This window comes from Siphateles boraxobius, unplaced genomic scaffold (assembly GCF_051911475.1).
Source record: "Siphateles boraxobius isolate OS27281-9 unplaced genomic scaffold, OSU_SipBor_1 66, whole genome shotgun sequence".
Lineage (NCBI taxonomy): Eukaryota > Metazoa > Chordata > Actinopteri > Cypriniformes > Leuciscidae > Siphateles > Siphateles boraxobius.
In genome coordinates this window covers 10,845,695-10,866,696 of record NW_027509193.1, presented here as the reverse complement: position 1 = coordinate 10,866,696, position 21,002 = coordinate 10,845,695, and the positions used below count along the sequence as shown (strand labels likewise).

At 44.5% G+C, this 21,002-nt stretch overlaps 1 protein-coding gene across 2 annotated transcripts in view; it reads left to right on the top strand.

The window, feature by feature from the left end:
* The window catches only part of crhr1 (corticotropin releasing hormone receptor 1), a 297,757-nt gene that overhangs the window by 125,269 nt on the left and 151,486 nt on the right, over nt 1-21,002 (top strand). Inside the window, exon 5 of one of the 2 annotated variants that reach the window (XM_077212215.1) lies at nt 12,144-12,229. The exons of the other annotated variant lie outside the window; for it this stretch is intronic. Coding sequence (XP_077068330.1) covers nt 12,144-12,229 — 86 coding nt within the window. The remainder of the gene's footprint in view (nt 1-12,143; nt 12,230-21,002) is intronic. 2 annotated transcript variants of the gene reach the window in all.

Here is a 21,002-nt window from a genome sequence, read left to right as displayed (position 1 = left end):
CTTCAGCTATTTTTACCAGACAAGCTAAAGTTTTGAGTTGCATCAGAAGTTTCACAAGGTGCTTCCTAATTTCCATTGGTTTATTTACTACTTGTTTATGTTAGTATTAAATTCGTTCCCTGGAGACAAAACAGTTATGAACTTTTTTTTTTGCAAAAAAATTTGCTAACAGGAAAATACTGGTGGTGATTCAAACTTTTCTATAGTTTTTTGTTTTTGTTTTGTTTTTTGGTGTGAAGGTAACAAAAGACATTTCTAAATGTAATTTATAAACTGCTTCATCAGGGATGGGCAAAATTGTTGTTAATTTCACCAGGGACACAATCGTGCTGAATCAGCACCATGTATGCGAGTTATTGTGACTGTGAGCATTTTTTACATCAGTGTCGGACACTTGAGAAGCAGGCTACAATTTTATTATAGACGCAATAGTGACTCTGCACATGGTCAATTTCATTGGCAGTCAACTCGAGAGACAGAGATGTCTGATTGGTTTAGGTTGATATTTGACAGATGTTGACTAAATAGTTTGCAGCTGACCAGAGAAATGGTGAGTGACAGATAGATAGATAGATAGATAGATAGATAGATAGATAGATAGATAGATAGATAGATAGATAGATAGATAGATAGATAGATAGATAGATAGATAAAGTATTTGAATAAATATAAGCAAAAATGGCGAGGGATGGTGAGAGATCTTAGAGACAGACATTGTGGAAAAAAATAAAGGCCTGACAAATAAAGCTGTTTTGGCCCAACAGTTATCGTATGTTTATCATTCTCTCAATGCAAAGTGTGTCGCCAGCCTGCATTTGAGAGAAAAAAGCCATATCCTTTAAATTCCATTGACCTCTACTGTCACAGCTCCATGATGGATGGTCAGCTCTTGCTGATATCATTCCCATAATTGCATCTTGTTATGATGGGTGCTGATACTGCGCCCATAGGACAATCAGGGCTCTAATCATCTTGCAGCATCACCTCGACTTGAATCTTTGCTCTACATACCCGCACAAATTGACAAAGTTGCAACAGTTGCAGCAGTTCCCATGGAAACAAAAATGAAGTATGAGACAGAAGATTCTGTGACAAAGGTTTATTGTATTTATTTTTTTTCAAAATGGTGGATGGCTCTTTTAATAGCTAAAAGCCTTTGTGCACTTTTAGATAGTTCAAGAGAAAGGAATATTTAGATGCATCGTTAAAGTTAAGCTACAAGGTCTGAATGCTCAAATATATGTCTGTGCACTGCACTGGATATATATATATATATATATATATATATATATATATATTCTAAATCAGTATCAAATCATAGTTAATCCTAGGTAAGGTCCCGATTATCTTTATGGTTCTACAGATTATTTTATCAGATTTTCCTGTGGTGTGAGGTGTGTTAAGAGTGACTGAATCTGCTTGGAAGAACAACCTGTTGAATATTTACGATCAGAAATCCTGTTGTGTTGGGGGGAACCCTGAGGACAAACGTGCACATGGAGATTATCACGTGAAACGAAACAAAACCCAATCAGAGAGCGAGCTGACAGTGTGAACATGGACTTTACATGTTGCCGCGCGAGCTGGAGGTGGGTCTTCCACCTCCAGCTCGCGCGGCAACATGTAAAGTCCATGTTCACACTGTCTACACGACTTCATCTAAATATTTTCTGTAAAAAGCAGTCTTTAAGCTCCATTTCTTCTTGCTGGTCGTCAGCCAAGTTTGTTTACTTTAAAGTCATGTTTGAAGTGAGAGATTTTGCAAGATTCCCTGTGTCCGCAGGCGGGACTTTGGTTGTTTGTGAATGGAATCTGTTAGTGTGTGGTGTGCCTTATGATTCATCTATGATTTCTTATCGTCATGTAATAAGATTTATTAACCTTAGTAATTTAGTTAGTTTTCCTTTGTTCTTAGTTTCCTGTAACTAGTTTGTCTCCTTGATTACTCATTAATTAGATCCAACTGTTTGTATGTAGTTCATTATCCTGTGTAGATGTGCCCCCTGTTTCAGTTCCTTCATTGTCTGTTGTTAAATGTGTTTAAGTGTACACTGTTCTGTTGTGCTACTGCTTACCTGTATTTACTTTTGTTTTCAGATAGTTTTTATCTAAAACCTTCTTCTGCCTTCATCATCTTTGAACTTAAAGTATTGTTGTCTTGTTATTCAGAAAATATGTATACATTCTTAAAATTTACTTGAAAAGCAACATTGATTTGTATAGTTTATTAAACACTACCATTAAAAAGTTTGGGTAGGTAAGTGTTCTCTTACGAGAGGTTCTCTCGTACTGCGTAATATATCTATGGGGAAAACCTCTTTTCCACGAGATATTGAAGCCAAAAATTATCCTTAATTTTGAATTAATGTAAAACGCGTTGCAGCAGCATTCAGACATAGGCAAGGCGGCTTGCGTGCCTATTGGCTGACCTGCAGCAACAGCGGCAGCCTATCGAGAGAGGCCATGCGTGACGCCATATTCTATTGGGGCGCTTTGCGACCACTACGTCACGTCCCGCCGAAATAGGCGTGGCCTTGTCCTATAAATATAGCTCGACAGGCTGATACAAACTGATTTTTCATCTCTTCAGCGAAGCTCACGCATCGCTGGATCCAGAGTGAGAAGGCGCGGCGTCTGAGAATAAGCCTTCTGCGGGACGAGCCTTTGCATCTGAAGCCGCTGGCCTTCATCTCGCCGCCTTCAGTCGCCGTACCTGCTACGTTTTCCGGCGTGTATATCCTTTTACTCTGCCGAGTGTGTGTTCGCCGCCACGACTCACAATCTCTCTCTCTTATCTAAAAGAGTAAGCGTCTTTTTAAAGATGCCTCATTCTTGTGGCTCGTGCCGAGCCGCACTCAGCGAAGGGGATCGCCATGTCATCTGCGTTTCCTGCCTGGGTGAGGATCATGCAGCTCTCGCGCTCGCTGATGGAGGCTGCCATCATTGTGAGCTATTGCCATGGTGACTCTGAGGACTCTCCTGGCATTTTTTCCCTGAGTCTGCACTTCCACTCGCTATAGTGCCGTACTCAACGGGTCCCCAAGCCTTCTCCAGCCTGCGAAAGCTCACCGGTTTGGCCGCCAGCTTCGCCAGCTCCACTCGAGTCGCTCACCGACGGACAGCGCCACCGCTTCCGCCATTGGTGACGACGAGATAGCTGCTTCTGTGGAAGAGGACAGCTGCACTATCCTGGCGTCAGACAGTGAGGATTGGGCGAGCTCTGTGGGCTTCCCCCCCTCTGCCTGCGAGTCGTCAGGGAAACGAGCCAGCATCGAATCCGAGCTGATACATCTGCTCTCACAGGCCGCGGCGAGCCTCGGCCTTGAGTGGAAGGCCCGCTTGCCTGCAAACAAAAGCCGTTTTCACGGGGACCCGGATAAATCACATGAAGTGTATTTTCTGTATTCTGGCCAAGGCCGATGGTGTCAATTGTACATTACATGTAGTGAATGTGCCCACAACTCGGTGCCCACAAACGTTACACAATGCATGTCCCACGGTTTCTGTAAAAACGAAACCAACACACATTCAGTCAGCTCAGGCTGACGGTGTTTTCTGGGCAGTAAATGTGCCCGCTGTCCCGCGCCCAAGTTCTCTCACAGACAGGTTGAACCCCACGGGGTATTGTCCCGCTCGCTCTCTCTCCGCAAACTGCCTTAGAGAAATCGAGCACGGCCAGCGACTCTTGTCGATTGTGCATTACATGTAGTGAATGTGCCCACAACCCAGTACCCACAAACACTACACTATGCATGTCCCGTGGTTTCTGTAAAAACGAAACCAACACACATTCAGTCAGCTCAGGCAGACGGTGTTTTGAGCGCAGTAAATGTGCCCTCTGTCCCACGCACACATTCACTCACAGACATGTTAAAACCCACGGGTTGTCCCGCTCGCTCGCTCTACGCATACTGCCATAGAGAAATCAAGCGTGGCCAGCGACTCATGTCGATTGTGCATTACATGTAGTGTATGTGCCCACATCTCAGTGCCCACAAACACTACATAATCCATGTCCCACGTTTCACCCCGCTCATTTTCTCTTCGTAAACTGCCATAGAGAAATTGAGCGCGGCCAGACCGCCCGCTGTGATCAGCGCGCCCCCCCCGCCTCAGATGCTGCAAGCACAGTGTTTACTTTACAGCACACCGGAGCTCTCCGGCCGCCACTAAGTTGCGGTCAGAGCCCAGATCTCATTTTACCCCTAGCGGGGTATCAGAATGGGTGCTGAACACTATAGAGAGAGGCTAATCGCTGCAGTTCGCTCGACGCCCCTGCCGTTACACTGTCGCGGGTCAAAACTACGGTAAAAAGCGAAGTAGCTCATCTACTTCGAGCCGAGATAGCGAAACTATTGAGCAAAGGGGCCATAGAGCCTTTATCTCAAGCTCAGAGCGAAGGGGGTCTATACAGCAGATATTTTCTGGTACCGAAAAAAGACGGGGGTCTCAGACCCATTCTAGATCTGAGACAGCTAAACAAAGTGCTTGTGAAACGCCAGTTCAGAATGCTCACGACCAGGAAAATCCTCGGGCAGATTTGCCAAGGGGTCTGGTTTCTGACAATAGATCTGAAAGATGCGTATTTTCAAATACAAATAGCGTCACGTCACAGGCGATTCTTGAGATTCGCCTTCGAGGGTCAGGCATATCAATACACAGTCCTGCCGTCCGGCCTGTCCCTGGCACCCCGTACATTTACGATGTGCATGGACGTGGTTCTCGCACCCCTGAGACTTCAGGGCATGCGAGTTCTGAACTACTTGGACGATTGGCTGATTCTAGCTTGATCACACTCAGAGCTCATAGAACACAGGACCATATTACTCGAGCATCTCTAGAATCTGGGTCTCACAGTCAATTGGGCGAAAAGTTCTATGTCTCCCAGTCAGAAAATTTATTTTCTGGGCACAACACTGGACTCGCTGTCTATGACAGCGCGTCTGTCGCCGAAGTACGGACTGAACATTCAGAGCCGCGAGATCCTTCCGCCACGGCACTATAGTCCCGCCCAAACGTTTCAGAAAATGCTGGGCCTTATGGCCTCAGCATCTTCGGTACTCCAGCTGCCTCAGGTGTTGGAACGAATCAGGGAAAACGGATGCACAGTGCTGCTTGTGGCTCCGCTCTGAACGAACCAGGCTTGGTTCCCAGTCCTGATGCAGCTGACCAGCACTGCCCCGTGGCCAATACCGATGAGGAAATACCTCCTCCCTCAGGACAAGGGCTCGATTTGGCATCCTCGCCCGGAGCTATGGTCCCTACATGCATGGGCCATCAACGGGTACCCGATAACCTCCCGGAGGGAGTGTTAAACACGGTCACACAGGCTAGAGCCCCGTCTACTAGACGGCTCTATTCCTCAAAATGGTCTGTGTTCTCTGGCTGGTGTCAAGCTCAGGGCTTTTCACCCCTAGACTGCGGGGTTACGGAAGTTCTCTCCTTCCTTCAAGAGCTACTGGATAAGGGCAGAACCCCATACACGCTCAAAGTTTATGTGGCGGCCATAGCAGCGTTTATTAAACCAGCGTCTGGCCAGTCACTGGGGAGGAACGATTTGGTCGTACGATTCCTCAAAGGAGCTAGGAGGTTGAATCCTCCCAGACCTCCTTCAGTCCCCGTGTGGGACTTTTCTACGGTTTTGGAAGCCATGAAAGGTGCCCCATTCGAGCCAATTCATTTGTCAGACATGAAACATTTGTCTTTCAAAACAGTGTTTCTTGTGGCTCTCGCTTCAGTGAAGCGCATTGGGGATTTACAAACGCTCTCGGTGAGCGCGACATGTATGGAATTTGGGCCTAATGACTCGAAAACTCGAAAGTCATACTCAAACCAAGGGACGGGTACGTGCCTAAATCCCTCAACACACCGTTCAGGGCCCAGGTGATTTCCCTGTCCGCCCTTCCGGTTCACGATGAGGAGGAGGACGCGAGTCTCCTTTTGCCCTGTCAGGGCACTGAGAACTTATGTGTCCCGCTCGTCTGCTTTCAGACAGACTGAGCAGCTCTTTGTTTTGTTTAGCGGGCATTCTAAGGGACTAGCCGCGTCCAAACAGAGTCTATCCAGGTGGATGGTCGAGGCCATAGCGCTGGCTTACACTTCTAAGGGCCTGTACTGTCCTTTGGGTGTCAGAGCGCACTCTAGCGGGGTGTCAGAGCGTGGTCTAGCGGGATTACCTTGCAGGATATCTGTACGGCGGCAGGCTAGGCCTCGCCGTCTACATTTACAAGGTTTTAGAACCTAGAGGTTCCCGCCTTACAGGCTAAGCTTCTGTCGGTCTAGTAATCATCACTATCTGCCCCGTTGCTCCAGCTCAGAATGCTGAATTTTGCTTGTGCATCGTTCACTGATCGATAGAGCAGCTCCATGGGTATTGAAAGACCCGTACTACTACCCAGTTCAGGCTGAACGTTGTTCACCCTGACTGAATGGTACACTGTTAACATGGTTAGCTCCTGTAGGAAGATATTTATGGAGAATGATGCTTACAGCCTCTCTTCTCCGACTCTCTTTGAGTCCATGGTGATTATGCACTATATGAGCCCCGGGTTACTGCCCTTGGGACTTTGCTGTCGGATCCCAGTATGCACGCCGTTTTACACTGTGTTCACCATAGCGTAAGGTCAAGGCCACGCCTATTTCGACGGGATGTGACGTAGTGACCCATTGGATATGGCGTCACGCAGGGCCTCTCTCGATAGGCTGCTGCTGTTGCTGCAGGTCAGCCAATAGGCACGCAAACCGTCTTGCCTATGTCTGCATGCTGCTGCAACACGTTTTACATTAATTCAAAATTAAGGATAATTTTTGGCTTCAATATCTCGTGGAAAAGAGATTTTCCCCATAGCGTAAGATATTACGCAGTACTCGTTCCCTCTCTAGAGAGAACCGAGGTTACGTTAGTAAACGATTACGTTTTAAGCTCACATGATCCCTCAGAAATCATTCTATTATGCCGATTTGATGCAAAAACACTTTGAAAGCTGTTTTTGCTGATTAATATTTTTAGTGGAAACAGTGATTTATTTTAAAATTGTCAGCATTTTTTTTAAACATAAAACTTTTATAATATGAAAATACCTTTAGGTTCACTTTTGATTGATTTAATGCATCCTTGCTAAATAAAAGTTTTGATATATCTTCTTTTTTTAAACTCATTGACCCCAAATTCTTTGAACAGTAGTCTTTTTATAACAATAAATGTGTCAATGTATAAACAAAATTAAATTTATTTCAAGATATATTCTGACGAACTAGTAATGTCTTTAAGCTTTTCAAATGAATTTGTATTTCTAAAGATTTTTGATAATCTTTGATAAGATTTTGGATAAGAGTGAAACCTGAGCCCTAAACACTGAGGGGCGGGGCAGCATATACAGGTCCTTCTCAAAAAATTAGCATATTGTGATAAAGTTCATTATTTTCCATAATGTAATGATAAAAATTAAACTTTCATATATTTTAGATTTATTGCACACCAACTGAAATATTTCAGGTCTTTTATTGTTTTTATACTGATGATTTTGGCATACAGCTCATGAAAACCCAAAATTCCTATCTAAAAAAATTAGCATATTTCATCCGACCAATAAAAGACACTGCGTGAAAAGAGCTGTAATCCAGCATGTAAAACTCCTGAGTACTCCTGTGTACTCCACAAATAAACGTGTGTGTACGGGAGTTTGCTGTCCCGTCACACAATCCCGAATACTCCTGGATATGTACCAAGTTTGGGGCACAGCAGGGAGCCACTAAGGGCCATCAGTTACCATGGTGAATAATCCCCCGGTCGGGGTCAATGCAAGGGAATATTAGCATTTCACACCTTTGGGACACAAGGCAGTGGCCTCCTTCAATTGGTCAGAGGTCTTACATAGGATTGGCTGCTCAATGCTTTGTCCCTCCTCTAAACCCCCACACTATTGGTCCAGTTTATGGCCTCATTTGGGTTTATTATTACGCATTATTAATATTTATTATCATTGGTGTAAATGACACTGGGCACATGACATATATATATACACACATTCAAAATTCTATAAATAAAAATACATTAGCACAGAATACACTTTACTATTAGTCATACAATATATAACCCCATATAATATATAAGGTCTGTGTATAATATATAGAAAACAATATAATATACAAATACTTTAGAATATATAAATAGTACAATATATAAATAACACAATTTATAAATAGATAACAATATGGAATTGTATAGAATATATAAATGCAGTATATATATAGAAAACTATATAGAATTATATATAATACAATCTATAAATAATACTTTATAATATAAATAATACTATATATAAAAAAAACAACAGAATATTCAAATTATACTATGGAATAATATTTAGATGCTTAATACTAAAATAATTCACAGGCCAGCTTCTGTGGTCTCCACCGCGACTCGATCTGCACCAACTCGTGCATGATGAGTTCCCAAGTACTTCTGGTCTGCTTCCAGTCTTTTTTGTAGCACCCCACACAGCGCAGACAAAACTGTACTGCGGGTTGGAGGCCGAACAACCCACACTGACTTTCCATCCAAGATAGCATCCTCCTCTTCAGACATGTGGTCAACTGTTGTAGTCTTCCAGATAGCTGCCTCTTCCTCTTGTCTGGAGAACGGCAGTCCTGCTGCTCAGCAGCTGCAAAATAGGAGGGAAAAAAGTAATTAAACCACTGAAAATATCAAATTGGTTGGGATGGGAGCCTCTCCCAGGCTGAGTCTTTTACTGAGATTTATATTTATTTACACTTACTCTTCTTTTTCTTTGTCTCATGCGCACAATGATCCTGCTGTCCTCCATCTTGTCTTTGTTCTCATCTTGGGCCATCCTGTAACCCCTTCTAACAGTTTCAAAATACGTCTGGCAGGATGCTAGAGAGAGGAAGATAGTGAGGGGGGAGAATGTGTTTATTTATAACTAACTAATCTATACAGATAAATAGTTGTAGCCTTGGGACATTCTCTTGTGACTTACCTTTAAAAACAGCAGGATCTACGTCCAGTACAGCCATGGAGACGCCATTATAAAGATAGGTTGTGACCTCGAGGTTGTGGGGGGAGGATAGACTGTGGAGCAGTAATTGAAGAAGGTTGATTAAAAATATAATTTAGAAGAAAGGACTGTTATGAAACAATAGTTTTAAAGATATACCTTGTCTGTGGGTCATATTTGTGTATGTTGTTTTCCCCATTGTGCAATCTCCGTACAGCTTTCTGTAAACATCCAACATAGTATGAGGGCTCAATTCAAATACATTAATAAATAAAGCACACGAAGTTAAGCGGACACTGTCAAATGTTTGTGACGGTCAGAAAATAACTTACTGCAACAGAATTATTCCCAGCTCTCTTTAATTTCTTTGAAGCAGGCTCCTCTTTTGCCTCTTTGAGCTCATTGATGTCAACCTCCATCTTATCCAACCTCTTGTCCATCGTCTCCTGCTTTTCAAATATCCTCTTCAAACTTGCATTTACCATATACACCAGTCTGTTTTCGTTCGGACTCGGAGTTTGAATAGCCACATTGTCCCGACGTAAATGAGTAACATCTCTACCCTGCTCTCCGTAAAACTCCAGCGATCTTTTGCAAGCCATCTTGAAGAGCAGAGGACACCCAGATACAAACTGCTTTTCAGGGTCTACAGTCTTTGTTGTAGATTGACACAATGTAAAGCACTTATCAGCCCACCTTTCCTGAATACTAATGAGGGGGGCAGGGGAATAGGGGCAATCTTGAGCTGCCAGTCCCAAAACAAATTAGCATTTACAAAGCAAGCCATCAACTAACAGCATGTGGTCAGACAAGTTCCTGTTTTTGGGCCTTTGCGGGCATTTACAGGTACGCGTAACAAAGTTCCAAAGATCCCTGCCAAACAGCACATTTAGCGGGCGTATTCATTGTCTGAATTCTCCCGTATACACCCCTTTTGACGCAGTGGAAGTGTTTCCAGGATGCTTCGATAGCGGCCTTAAGCTCATCGAGAGTGTTGGGTCTTGCGTCTCTCAACTTTCTCTTCACAATATCCCACAGATTCTCTATGGGGTTCAGGTCAGGAGAGTTGGCAGGCCAATTGAGCACAGTAATACCATGGTCAGTAAACCATTTACCAGTGGTTTTGGCACTGTGAGCAGGTGCCAGGTCGTGCTGAAAAATGAAATCTTCATCTCCATAAAGCTTTTCAGCAGATGGAAGCATGAAGTGCTCCAAAATCTCCTGATAGATAGTTGCATTGACCCTGCCCATGATAAAACACAGTGGACCAACACCAGCAGCTGACATGGCACACCAGACCATCACTGACTGTGGGTACTTGACACTGGACTTCAGGCATTTTGGCATTTCCTTCTCCCCAGTCTTCCTCCAGACTCTTGCACCTTGATTTCCGAATGACATTTGCAAAATTTGCTTTCATCCGAAAAAAGTACTTTGGAAAACAAAGTACTTTCCTTCTCCCCAGTCTTCCTCCAGACTCTTGCACATTGATTTCCGAATGACATTTGCAAAATTTGCTTTCATCCGAAAAAAGTACTTTGGACCACTGAGCAACAGTCCAGTGCTACTTCTCTATAGCCCAGGTCAGGCGCTTCTGCCGCTGTTTCTGGTTCAAAAGTGGCTTGACCTGGGGAATGCGGCACCTGTAGCCCATTTCCTGCACACGCCTGTGCACGGTGGCTCTGGATGTTTCTACTCCAGACTCAGTCCACTGCTTCCGCAGGTCCCCCAAGGTCTGGAATCGGTCCTTCTCCACAATCTTCCTCAGGGTCCGGTCACCTCTTCTCGTTTTGTAGCGTTTTTTGCCACACTTTTTCCTTCCCACAGATTTCCCACTGAGGCGCCTTGATACAGCACTCTGGGAACAGCCTATTTGTTCAGAAATTTCTTTCTTTGTCTTACCCTCTTGCTTGAGGGTGTCAATGATGGCCTTCTGGACAGCAGTCAGGTGGGCAGTCTTACCCATGATTGCGGTTTTGAGTAATGAAACAGGCTGGGAGTTTTTAAAAGCCTCAGGAATTTTTTGCAGGTGTTTAGAGTTAATTAGTTGAATCAGATGACTAGGTTAATAGTTCGTTTAGAGACCCTTTTCATGATATGCAAATTTTTTGAGATAGGAATTTTGGGTTTTCATAAGCTGTATGCCAAAATCATCAGTATTAAAACAATAAAAGACCTGAAGTATTTCAGTTGGTGTGCAACGAATCTAAAATATATGAAAGTTTAATTTTTATCATTACATTATGGAAAATAATGAACTTTATCACAATATGCTAATTTTTGAGAAGGACCTGTATTTTCTGCCTTTTTTCTCTTTCGGCCAAAAAACGAAAATACAATTTTCGGCGGCCGAACTTTTGGTGCATCCCTAAATACTAACCCCATTTCCAACTTTAATACTGTAGAGTGAGATGCTTGGATGTTCCTGCAAGAGTGTAATATAAGTGTCTTTGGATAAAATGCTCCAGGCTCTTCTGTATTTCAATATTTCTGTCAGCAGAGTTCTGGAGTGCTCAGATTCTCTGTGCCCCAGATTCTCATGTTGTTGAATTTTAACCTATTTTATAGGATTTAGAAAACTTTCACCAGATCTAACAAAAGCTCTTCAAAGCACAATATAAGACTTGTAGAGTAAATGTACCACAATGAAATGGGAATCCACTGGAATGGAAATGGGAAATGAAACCTAAAATCACTTTTCATTCATACATGCCTGCACCCATGAATGATTTTACCACAGACGTTTTATGTTTCAGAAGATGTTTGTAAACTATAATTGACAAAAGATGTTTGATGTTTTGGAATTTGTAGATCAGTTTTATGTGAGAGATTTTACCACAAAGTCAAGGTTAAACAGATATCCATGCTGAGGTCAAACCTATGTGCACTTTGAGATCAGATATTGATTGAAGCCCTATTAATATTCTAAGTGTTTTAGGTCATATTGCATAACTTTTTAAGTTTGTAATGAATTACATGTCATGCAATAAAGAAGTGACAGATCTGTCCGCAGATGTTCAGAATAAACATTATGTAAACTAGTTAGAGTATCAGCCTTAGAAATGAAATATGGTGGGGATTGGTCAATAACCAGTGTGATATATGTATTTCCCCCCCCCCCCCCAGATAATGTGTACAGAGAATGTCTGGCTAATGGTACCTGGGCAAAGAAAGGAAACTACTCCCAATGTCAGGAAATCCTCAACGAGGAGGTATGTGGTTGCACATACACATTATACATTGTGATAATCTTCACAGATGAACACAACTTTTTGTGAAAATATAATCATAAGTCAAAAGCTAAATGTAGGCTATAGACGAACTATGCCACGGTCACATGGCTTCGACATCACTATCACTAAGTTTCTGACAACACTTTTAGTCTTTGAGAAAGCAAACTAATGAGTAGATGAGTTTACCTGTTCGGCTGATGACATTTAATGTCTCCAACAACCTCTGTTTAGACACTTTTGCAAGACAAGTAAAAGCTTTTTTTTTTTAATCACACGAGCGTATTTTATATAGTTGATTATACCATGCATGGTCTGTCTAAATACTTGATTTTGATAGTTAGTTCCAAGTCAGTTTAATCACCGTTCTGAATTAATGATATGTCAATCGCACACAGAGAGCGGAGATTGCGCTGCCCATATAGAAACATTCAGGAGCACAGAAACTTATCAACGCTGCCCGGGACTTTTATTAATACAATTGCTTCGCTACTGAATCACCACATTGTATTTCTCAGCAAAGAGGGTGTAACATTGCTGGTTTTGAAGTAATTAAACTCACTCCTTTTTTTGTTAATGGAGATAGATGCTGAACAGACGCAGGTAATTCATACACGCTTAAATTCAATTCATTAATTCAAATAAATGTAATATTACGCACTACTTTATCTCTGTGATCTGATTCAAAGCAGGCAGAATCCTAGATCTAACGAGCCATTACTGACACAAATAACTGTAATTTTTACCCCTCCGGAAAAATATTGTGCTGCAAACATCAACAGGGTGTCCGCGGGGTCTTAAAAAGTATTAAAAGTTGATAAATCAATTTAGAGAAAATTAAGGCCCTTAAAAAAAGTATTATAAAGTCTTAAATGCCATTTTAAAAGGTATTACATTTTGTATCATATTTTCGTTAAGTATATTTGTCCAAAGAGGTTGTATGCTAAAGTTTGCCTGAATTTAATCATTGCGTCGATGACTAGTGGGAGTATGTGTAGTTTTTTAAGGAATCCCGCTAGATACGTCCCTTTACGCCCATAGGGAAATGCAATATACACAAAAAGCTTTTGTTACATCTTAAGGTTTTCTTTTAATTGAAAACATTAAACAATATGTGTAAACAAAAAATGTAAAGAACAAAAGCATTTAGGCCTAAGCTCAAGCAGTGTGAACTAAACAAAACGCTAGTAAAACAGACTGCTCCACTTATCGTAAATAATATTCACATACACATGAGTCAGCATATGGTTATCTTGTTTATATTGTTTCACATTCATGTTGAGAAAAACAATATCCACATGTTCGAGTGAGAAAAAGCGTTGCGCTGCCGCTGACAGACGTTGCAGGGACACAGTGACAGATAACGAAGTTTCTAACAGCACTTTGCTTATTCTGTTAATAAACCGGTCTTCCCTAACGAAACTCAAAGGAAGCATATATCTCAAAATCATTTTGCTATCAGTTAAGTTGTCATTCTTGGCTCACTTGGGTTCAACTGCGCTTACCGTTTATGCAGTGGTGGACAGCTGTCTTTTGTCATTCGACTGCTGTTTTCATATGATTTCTCATTTTGGTGGTGACATTGTAATGACTCAGTATCATTAATTTGATTAAAAGTAATTCCATTTTGTAATATATTTAGTAAAATAGTTTTCATCCAAGTAATTCCAAACTTTGCGGAGACGACATTATGTGATCAAATATAAACACGCTCCACAGCGCCACCCAGTGCATTTAATTATAACTGCGAGTTAGTGCTTGGGATTTATCATGTATTCACAGCATTTACGTCCAGCAAAGCAACGTAGTAAAATTCGAATAGTATTTTATTTTTCTAATAATAATTACAGACCGAATATTCGTGCACACCACTAATACTGACACTCTGCTCTGGTGCATCAAATCAAGCACTCCGTGGTAATCTCAGGTAAACTGTCTGACCAGTCAGATGTTTGTCATGAGAAGTGTATACCTCAAAGTTGATGTTACAAATACGTCTTTTGAATATACTTTGTAAACTCATTGTCCCTGTAGCTCGGAGAGGTTTATTTTCCTTCTTCAATAAGTTTTCTCAATTGTTTTGTTTATTGTGTCTAATTCTTTTTTCTCTTTCTAATAAACCTTGCATTGCATTAGTCACTCAATTAATTATCTTGTGCTTCGTTCCCACCCTTCTTTTGCATTAAGGAGGTTATCACAAACTAAGACTGTTGTGCTATCTTATTATCAATATATAGTAATGTAAGGTGTCGCCGATGTAACGGTTAAAACTTGAAGTGGCGATTAGGTCTTAAAATGTATGGAAGGGGTCTTAAAAAAGGTCTTAAAAAGTATTACATTTAATTCCATGGTTTGGGTGGTCCTCAATGTCGTGCATTATAATCTTTTAATGCACAAATCTTAAAATCTTTCAATGCACAGCTAGCCATGGATTATCCCTTAAGCCGGTCGGGTGCACACTGTGCGATATAATAGTCCTTTACGATTGTTACTTGTCAGACTGTATGAACATGATCATCGCTGTAATCCATGTCACACTGTAAGATCTCAGTTGTCATTAATGTCAGACTGTACGACAGTCAAGACGGTTAAAAACGAGCACACGCACGCACGCTTCAATCAATGACATGTTCGTTCACAGTGAGCTGCATTACACGCAGGATTGAAATGTTGGCTACAAAGAAATCGTCTCGGGTTACACTGTAACCCTCGTTCCCTGAGAAGGGAACGAGACACTGCGTCGAGAATCGACACATTGGGGAACGCCTCCAGCGTGACGCGTCTGAAGCCTGTATGGAACTAGTCCAATCTTAATTGGTGTTGCGTCATGACGTCACCCGTGACGTTGCATGTGACGGTGAGCGGAAGCTATAAAAGGGAACCGGATCATAACAATGGCAGCTTTTGATTGGTCGAAGCAAGTTGTTCTCAGGAGCGCTAGACGTGTGGCCGAGGGATGCACCGTCTCGTTCCCTTCTCAGGTAACGAGGGTTACAGTCGTAACCCGAGACGTTCCCTTTCGAGGGAACTTGCGCTGGGTCGAGAATCGACACATTGGGGAACGAAATGCCCACTGCGCCACACTGAGAGATTACGCCCTGGTGTGAAGCAATCTGGCACACTCAAGACGAGAGAACCTGTGAACCCGGTGTAGAGGGCAGATCCAGACTGTAGTGTTTTATGAAGGTGAGGGGGGAGGCCCAGCCTGTGGCATCACAGACCTCTTGAAGGGAAACTCCTGCTAAGAGAGCTTTAGAGGAAGCCACACCTCTAGTGGAGTGGGCCTTTAGCAGAAGAGGTGAAGGCAAGTTACACACCTCATAAGCTGTAGAAATTGCCTCTACTATCCATCTACTTATGGTTTGTTTTGAAGCAGGAGAGCCCCTCTTAGGTGCCCCAAAGCACACAAGTAGTTGGTCCGACTTTTTTTCCAGCCCGAGGTTCTTTGTACATAGACCTCCAGGCACAGTAAATGTAGGTTAACTTGCTCATCCGACACATGCGGTGGAGGATGGAAAGCCTGGAGAATTATAGACCGTGCCACATTTGATGGCACCTTAGGCACATAGCCAGGTCTAGGGTGGAGAAAGGCCTTTACTCTGCCGGGAGCGAACTCGAGGCAAGAAGGAGTGACAGATAGGGCCTGCAAGTCCCCGATTCTTTTAAGGGATGTAATGGCAAGCAGGAAAGCTACCTTTAAGGACATAAGTTTCTCAGACACCTCATCCAGAGGTTCGAAAGGTGCCTGGGATAACCCTTCAAGAACCACTGCCAGGTCCCACGTGGGAACCCTGGACTGGATGACAGGCCTCATCCTCCTTGCTCCACGAAGGAAATGTACAATGAGTGGGTGTCTCCCCAAAGTGCCCACCCCTAAAGGCGTGTGGAAGGCACCCACGGCCGCCACATAGACCTTAAGTGTGGACGGGGAGAGCCCGTCAGAGAAACGACTCTGGAGGAACTCCAGTACTGAAGCCACTGGGCAGTTAACTGGGTCCAACTGATGATTTTCACACCATAGCATACAGTTTCCTCGTGGAGGGGGCTCTAGAGTTTAGGATGGTCTCAACAACCTCAGCTGAGAGACCAGAATTTATGAGCTGGTCCCCCTCAGGGGTCAGACCCACAGCTTCCATAGCTCTGGACGAGGGTGAAATATTGTGCCCTCTGCTTGGGTGAGAAGGTCTCTCCTGACAGGGATTTGCCACGGAGGGCCTGCCAGGAGAGTCATAATGTCCGAAAACCACACTCGGGCCTGCCAGTACGGGGCTACTAGGAGTAAACTTATCCCGTACCGCCGGACCCTCTCTAGCACCCCTGGGAGCAGAGCGATCGGGGGAAATGCGTACAGACGCAGCATCGGCCACGTCTGCACCATGGCATCCAGTCCCAGAGGAGCTGGATGAGTGAGGGAGTACCAGAGCGGGCAGTGAGAGTTCTCTCGAGAGGCAAATAGGTCTACCTCCGCCTGACCAAACTTTTTCCAAATTAGCTCCACCGACTCGGGGTGGAGTCTCCACTCCCCGGGCCTCAGCCCCTGTCTCGACAGGATGTCTGCTCCCAAATTGCTGTCCCCAGGGATAAATATTGCTCTGACCGACAGAAGCTTCCCCTGAGACCACAGGAGAACCTGATGCGCCAGCCTGCACAGAGGACTCGATCTCAGGCCCCCCTGGCGATTTAGATATGAGACCACCGACGTATTGTCTGTTCGTACTAGAACATGATGACCTCTGAGGTCTGGAAGGGAATGTCTGAGGGCCAGAAACACCGCCATCATCTCCAGGCAATTGATGTGCCAGGAAAGATGATGGTCCCTCCAAAGACCCCTGGTGTAGCGGCCTTCCATTACTGCACCCCAGCCTGTGAGGGACACATCCGTGGTTAGAATTTTCCTCTGACACGGTGCTCCCAACACAGGACCTAGGGACAGGAACCAAGGTTTCTTCCACATGACCAAAGAACGAAGGCACCCGCGCGTTCCCCTCGGGGAAAACCCTCTGGTCCTGAGCCACCACTGCAGGGCCCTCATATACAGCAGACCAAAAGGAATCAAGTTGGAAGCTGCTGCTAGAAGACCCAGAACTCTTTGAAAATGTTTGACAGTGACAGCTTGGCCTAACCTGAGACTCGATACTGTGGTCAAGATGGTGGTTATACGAGCGGGAGACAGTTGTGCCCGCATTGTAACTGAATCCCACACTATCCCTAGAAACGTTGTTCTTTGAAGAGGAATTAATGAGCTTTTCTTGACATTGAGTCTTAAACCTAAGCACCTTAAATGATTCAGAACAACATCTCGATGTTGAACTGCCATCTCCACTGACTGTGCCAGAATTAGCCAGTCGTCGATGTAGTTTAGGATGCGAATGCCCTGAAGTCTTAATGGAGCAAGAGCAGCATCCATGCATTTCGTGAAGGTGCGAGGAGACAGTGCTAGGCCAAATGGAAGAACCCTGTATTGATAAGCTACTCTCCCGAAAGCGAATCTTAGGAACTTCCTGTGTTGGGGCAGGATGGAGATATGGAAGTAAGCGTCTTTCAGATCTATGGTGACAAACCAGTCCTCGGACCTGATCTGACTCACAATAAGAGGTATTGTTACCTCTTTTTGAACTTGTATCTCCTCAGAGACCGGTTCAATACACTGAGATCTAATATAGGGCGCAACCCCCCATCCTTTTTGGGAACTATGAAGTACCGGCTGTAGAACCAAGTTTCCCATTCTTGTGGAGGAACCTCCTCTATGGCCTCCTTTAACAAGAGAGACTGAACTTCTTGTTCCATAACCTTACCTTGCTCGGGACTGACTGTCGTATGAACCACCCCGCTGAACCGAGGTGGACGATATTCGAACTGAATTCTGTATCCCTTCTCCACTGTGTGCAAGACCCACTGAGATATATTCTGAAGACCCTCCCAGGTGTCTAAATAATCTGCTAGGGGGATCAGCCTCTCGGGGCTGACCTCTGGTGTTATATTTAAAATATCGGTGACCTGAAGCATTTGACTGGCAGGAGCTAACCGATTTAATCTTTCTGCAGGCCCCGTGAGAGGGAACACAACAGGCAGTGCCGTAATAACGGGCAGACACTGCGAATTGCGTTCGCTGGAAACCGATGCCCCCCGAAGCGCGCTTAGGGCGGGTACCACACATCGATTTCCTGAGGGCTCCGTGAAGGAGCGATCTGTTGGTGCTCGATCACGGGGGGGACCGCCCTCAGAGGCCTGTGCAATGCGTCATGGCCTCTTCGCCAAAGCCTTCCTGGACTGAATGACAGTCCTCAGATCTGCCTTCGGTTTGGAGGGCTTCGGCTGAGAGTGTTGCCCCTGGCCCCAGACCTTTTTCGGGGGAGCGTGGGAAGCAACACTCTCCTTCTGCTGCTGCAGGTGTGAGGAGCTGGCGGCTGCCTCATGGGACTGCCCCCTGGCACCAGACCCATGAGACTTAGAACGACGGCGGGGGATTGGATGTTTTAGTGCGGCTGACTGTCTTTTCGTCTCCTGAAACCTCTCGACGACAGTGTCGACTGCGTCGCCAAAGAGGCTAGAAGACGAAATCGGGGCATCGAGGAGGAAGGGCCTGTCCTGGTCCCCAATGCCCGACAGATTCAGTCATAAATGTCTCTCCGTAGCTACCAGTGCTGCCATAGAGCGGCCAATAGCGCGGGCCATCTCTTTGGTAGCACGGAGAGACAAGTCAACCGCCCGACGCATCTCTTGAATATCGTCGAGGGTGACCTCCCCACTGTCGTCTACCTCTTTGAGGAGGTCGGCCTGGTATGCCTGCAACAGCCCCATTGTATGCAGGCATGCGCCAGCCCGACCTACCGCCATACATGCTTTCCCAACCAAAGCCGAGGTGGTACGGCAGGGTTTGGAGGGAAGCGCCGGAGCTCTCAGGGACGATGCAGCGTCGGGCGAGAGATGAGATGAAAATGTCTCTTCGACCCGCGGCATCGTCCCATAGCCCTTCTCTCTCGACCCCATAATGGATGAATAAATATGTACATTGGGGCTTGACAAACGAGAGGAGAAGGGCTTATTCCATGATCTCGACACCTCGGTGTGGAGATCGGAAAAAATGGAAGGCTCCGGCGCGAAGGCTGTGACCGGGGACTTGCAGGAAGCGCTCATCGAGTTTGCTTTTTTTCGTCGCTTCCTGCGTTTCTAGGGGCCAATCGATTTTTAATTTGCCCACAGCCCTGGTCACAACCTCCAGCATCTCCTCAAAGGCAGGGGAATGTGGTGATGGATCTATACATTCTCCTGCCTTGATGTTCAAATTATCTAACTCCTCGGAGCCAGATAATTCAAAAACCGGGTCCTCTCTTCGGTCGGAAGAAGCCGCAGAGCGGGCTTCCAAACCGTGAGCGGGACCACGGGAACTGGTTGAAGACTGTTGAGAGAGGGCCGAAGCCGTCTCAACAGTGTCAACCAGATCCCTCTATGATCCCCATGAATGCAGGCACCGCGCTGCCTCGACAAACGCGGGACCTGATCCCTGGGGAGCGCGAGCCTGGCCTGATTCATCGAACAGGCTCAGGCGGGAGCGGAGCGTTCTCAGGGGCATGGTTTCACAGTTTACACAGACAGCGCTCTCGAGCGCTGCCCGTGCATGCTCCGCTTGCAGACAAACAACACAAAGCACATGTGTGTCACCCTCGCTTAAATAGCGTGGGCAAGGGGACGTACACTGCCTGAATTGTTTCTCTTTATATTCCATCACACTCTTTTAAATACCTTTACCGAACAAACAACACCAAATAAGACAACACAGTAACATAGAACGCTTGCTGAAGAACACAAAGCTGCCATTGTTATGATCCGGTTCCCTTTTATAGCTTCCGCTCACCGTCACATGCGATGTCACGGGTGACGTCATGACGCAACACCAATCAAGATTGGACTTGTTCCATACAGGCTTCAGACGCGTCACGCTTGAGGCGTTCCCCAATGTGTCGATTCTCGACGCAGCGCGAGTTCCCTCGAAAGGGAACTCTAACGTTAATTTTGGTCACGGCTTATCTTGAAAAACGAAGACAATTTGACGGTCGTCGTAGGAGAAGTCACACTGCAGGACTGTGAGTCAAATCTTCTGACACTGCCAGAATTTCACACTAAAATCGCACAGTGTACAACTGGCTTTCCATAAAATGTGAAAATGTCATGAGCTTGTGTTCACCACAGACCTTATTTCAAGCATTTAACCAAAAACCCATACAAAAACCCCATTGACTTTGAAACAATTTAGCACTTTAGTACTTCCGGTTTCATCAGTCTGAGTTTTGGCCTTCAAACATACATCATCCCATAACTCTATGAGATTTTAATCCTTAAAACCCAATTGAACCTCTTTGTGCAAAAGGTCAGATGTTCTTGCTTTGCAAAGAAGCACATACTATTCATTATATAGTTTGCAGTAAAAATGATTCTATTATACAAGAGTTAATAGTGTGTGAAGTGTGAAGCATTTTCACTTGTGGCCTTAGAAATTTAGACTCCATACATACAAACCAATGCAAAAAGCTTTGCTGAAGGTTACTTTTCTTTGCAATCTGGATCAGTTAGTTCCCATTTTACAACCTTTAGACTTTGTGAATCTAATGTAATGTGAAGGTTGAAGTAGTGTTGTTGAAAGAGTGACACTTGTCAAGAAACTGAGGCATATAGCTTTCTTCATTCAGGAAGCACACTGTAAGTCTCCAAAGACTGCACAATAGAGTCAATGCATTCTTGTTGAGAGTTGTCACTT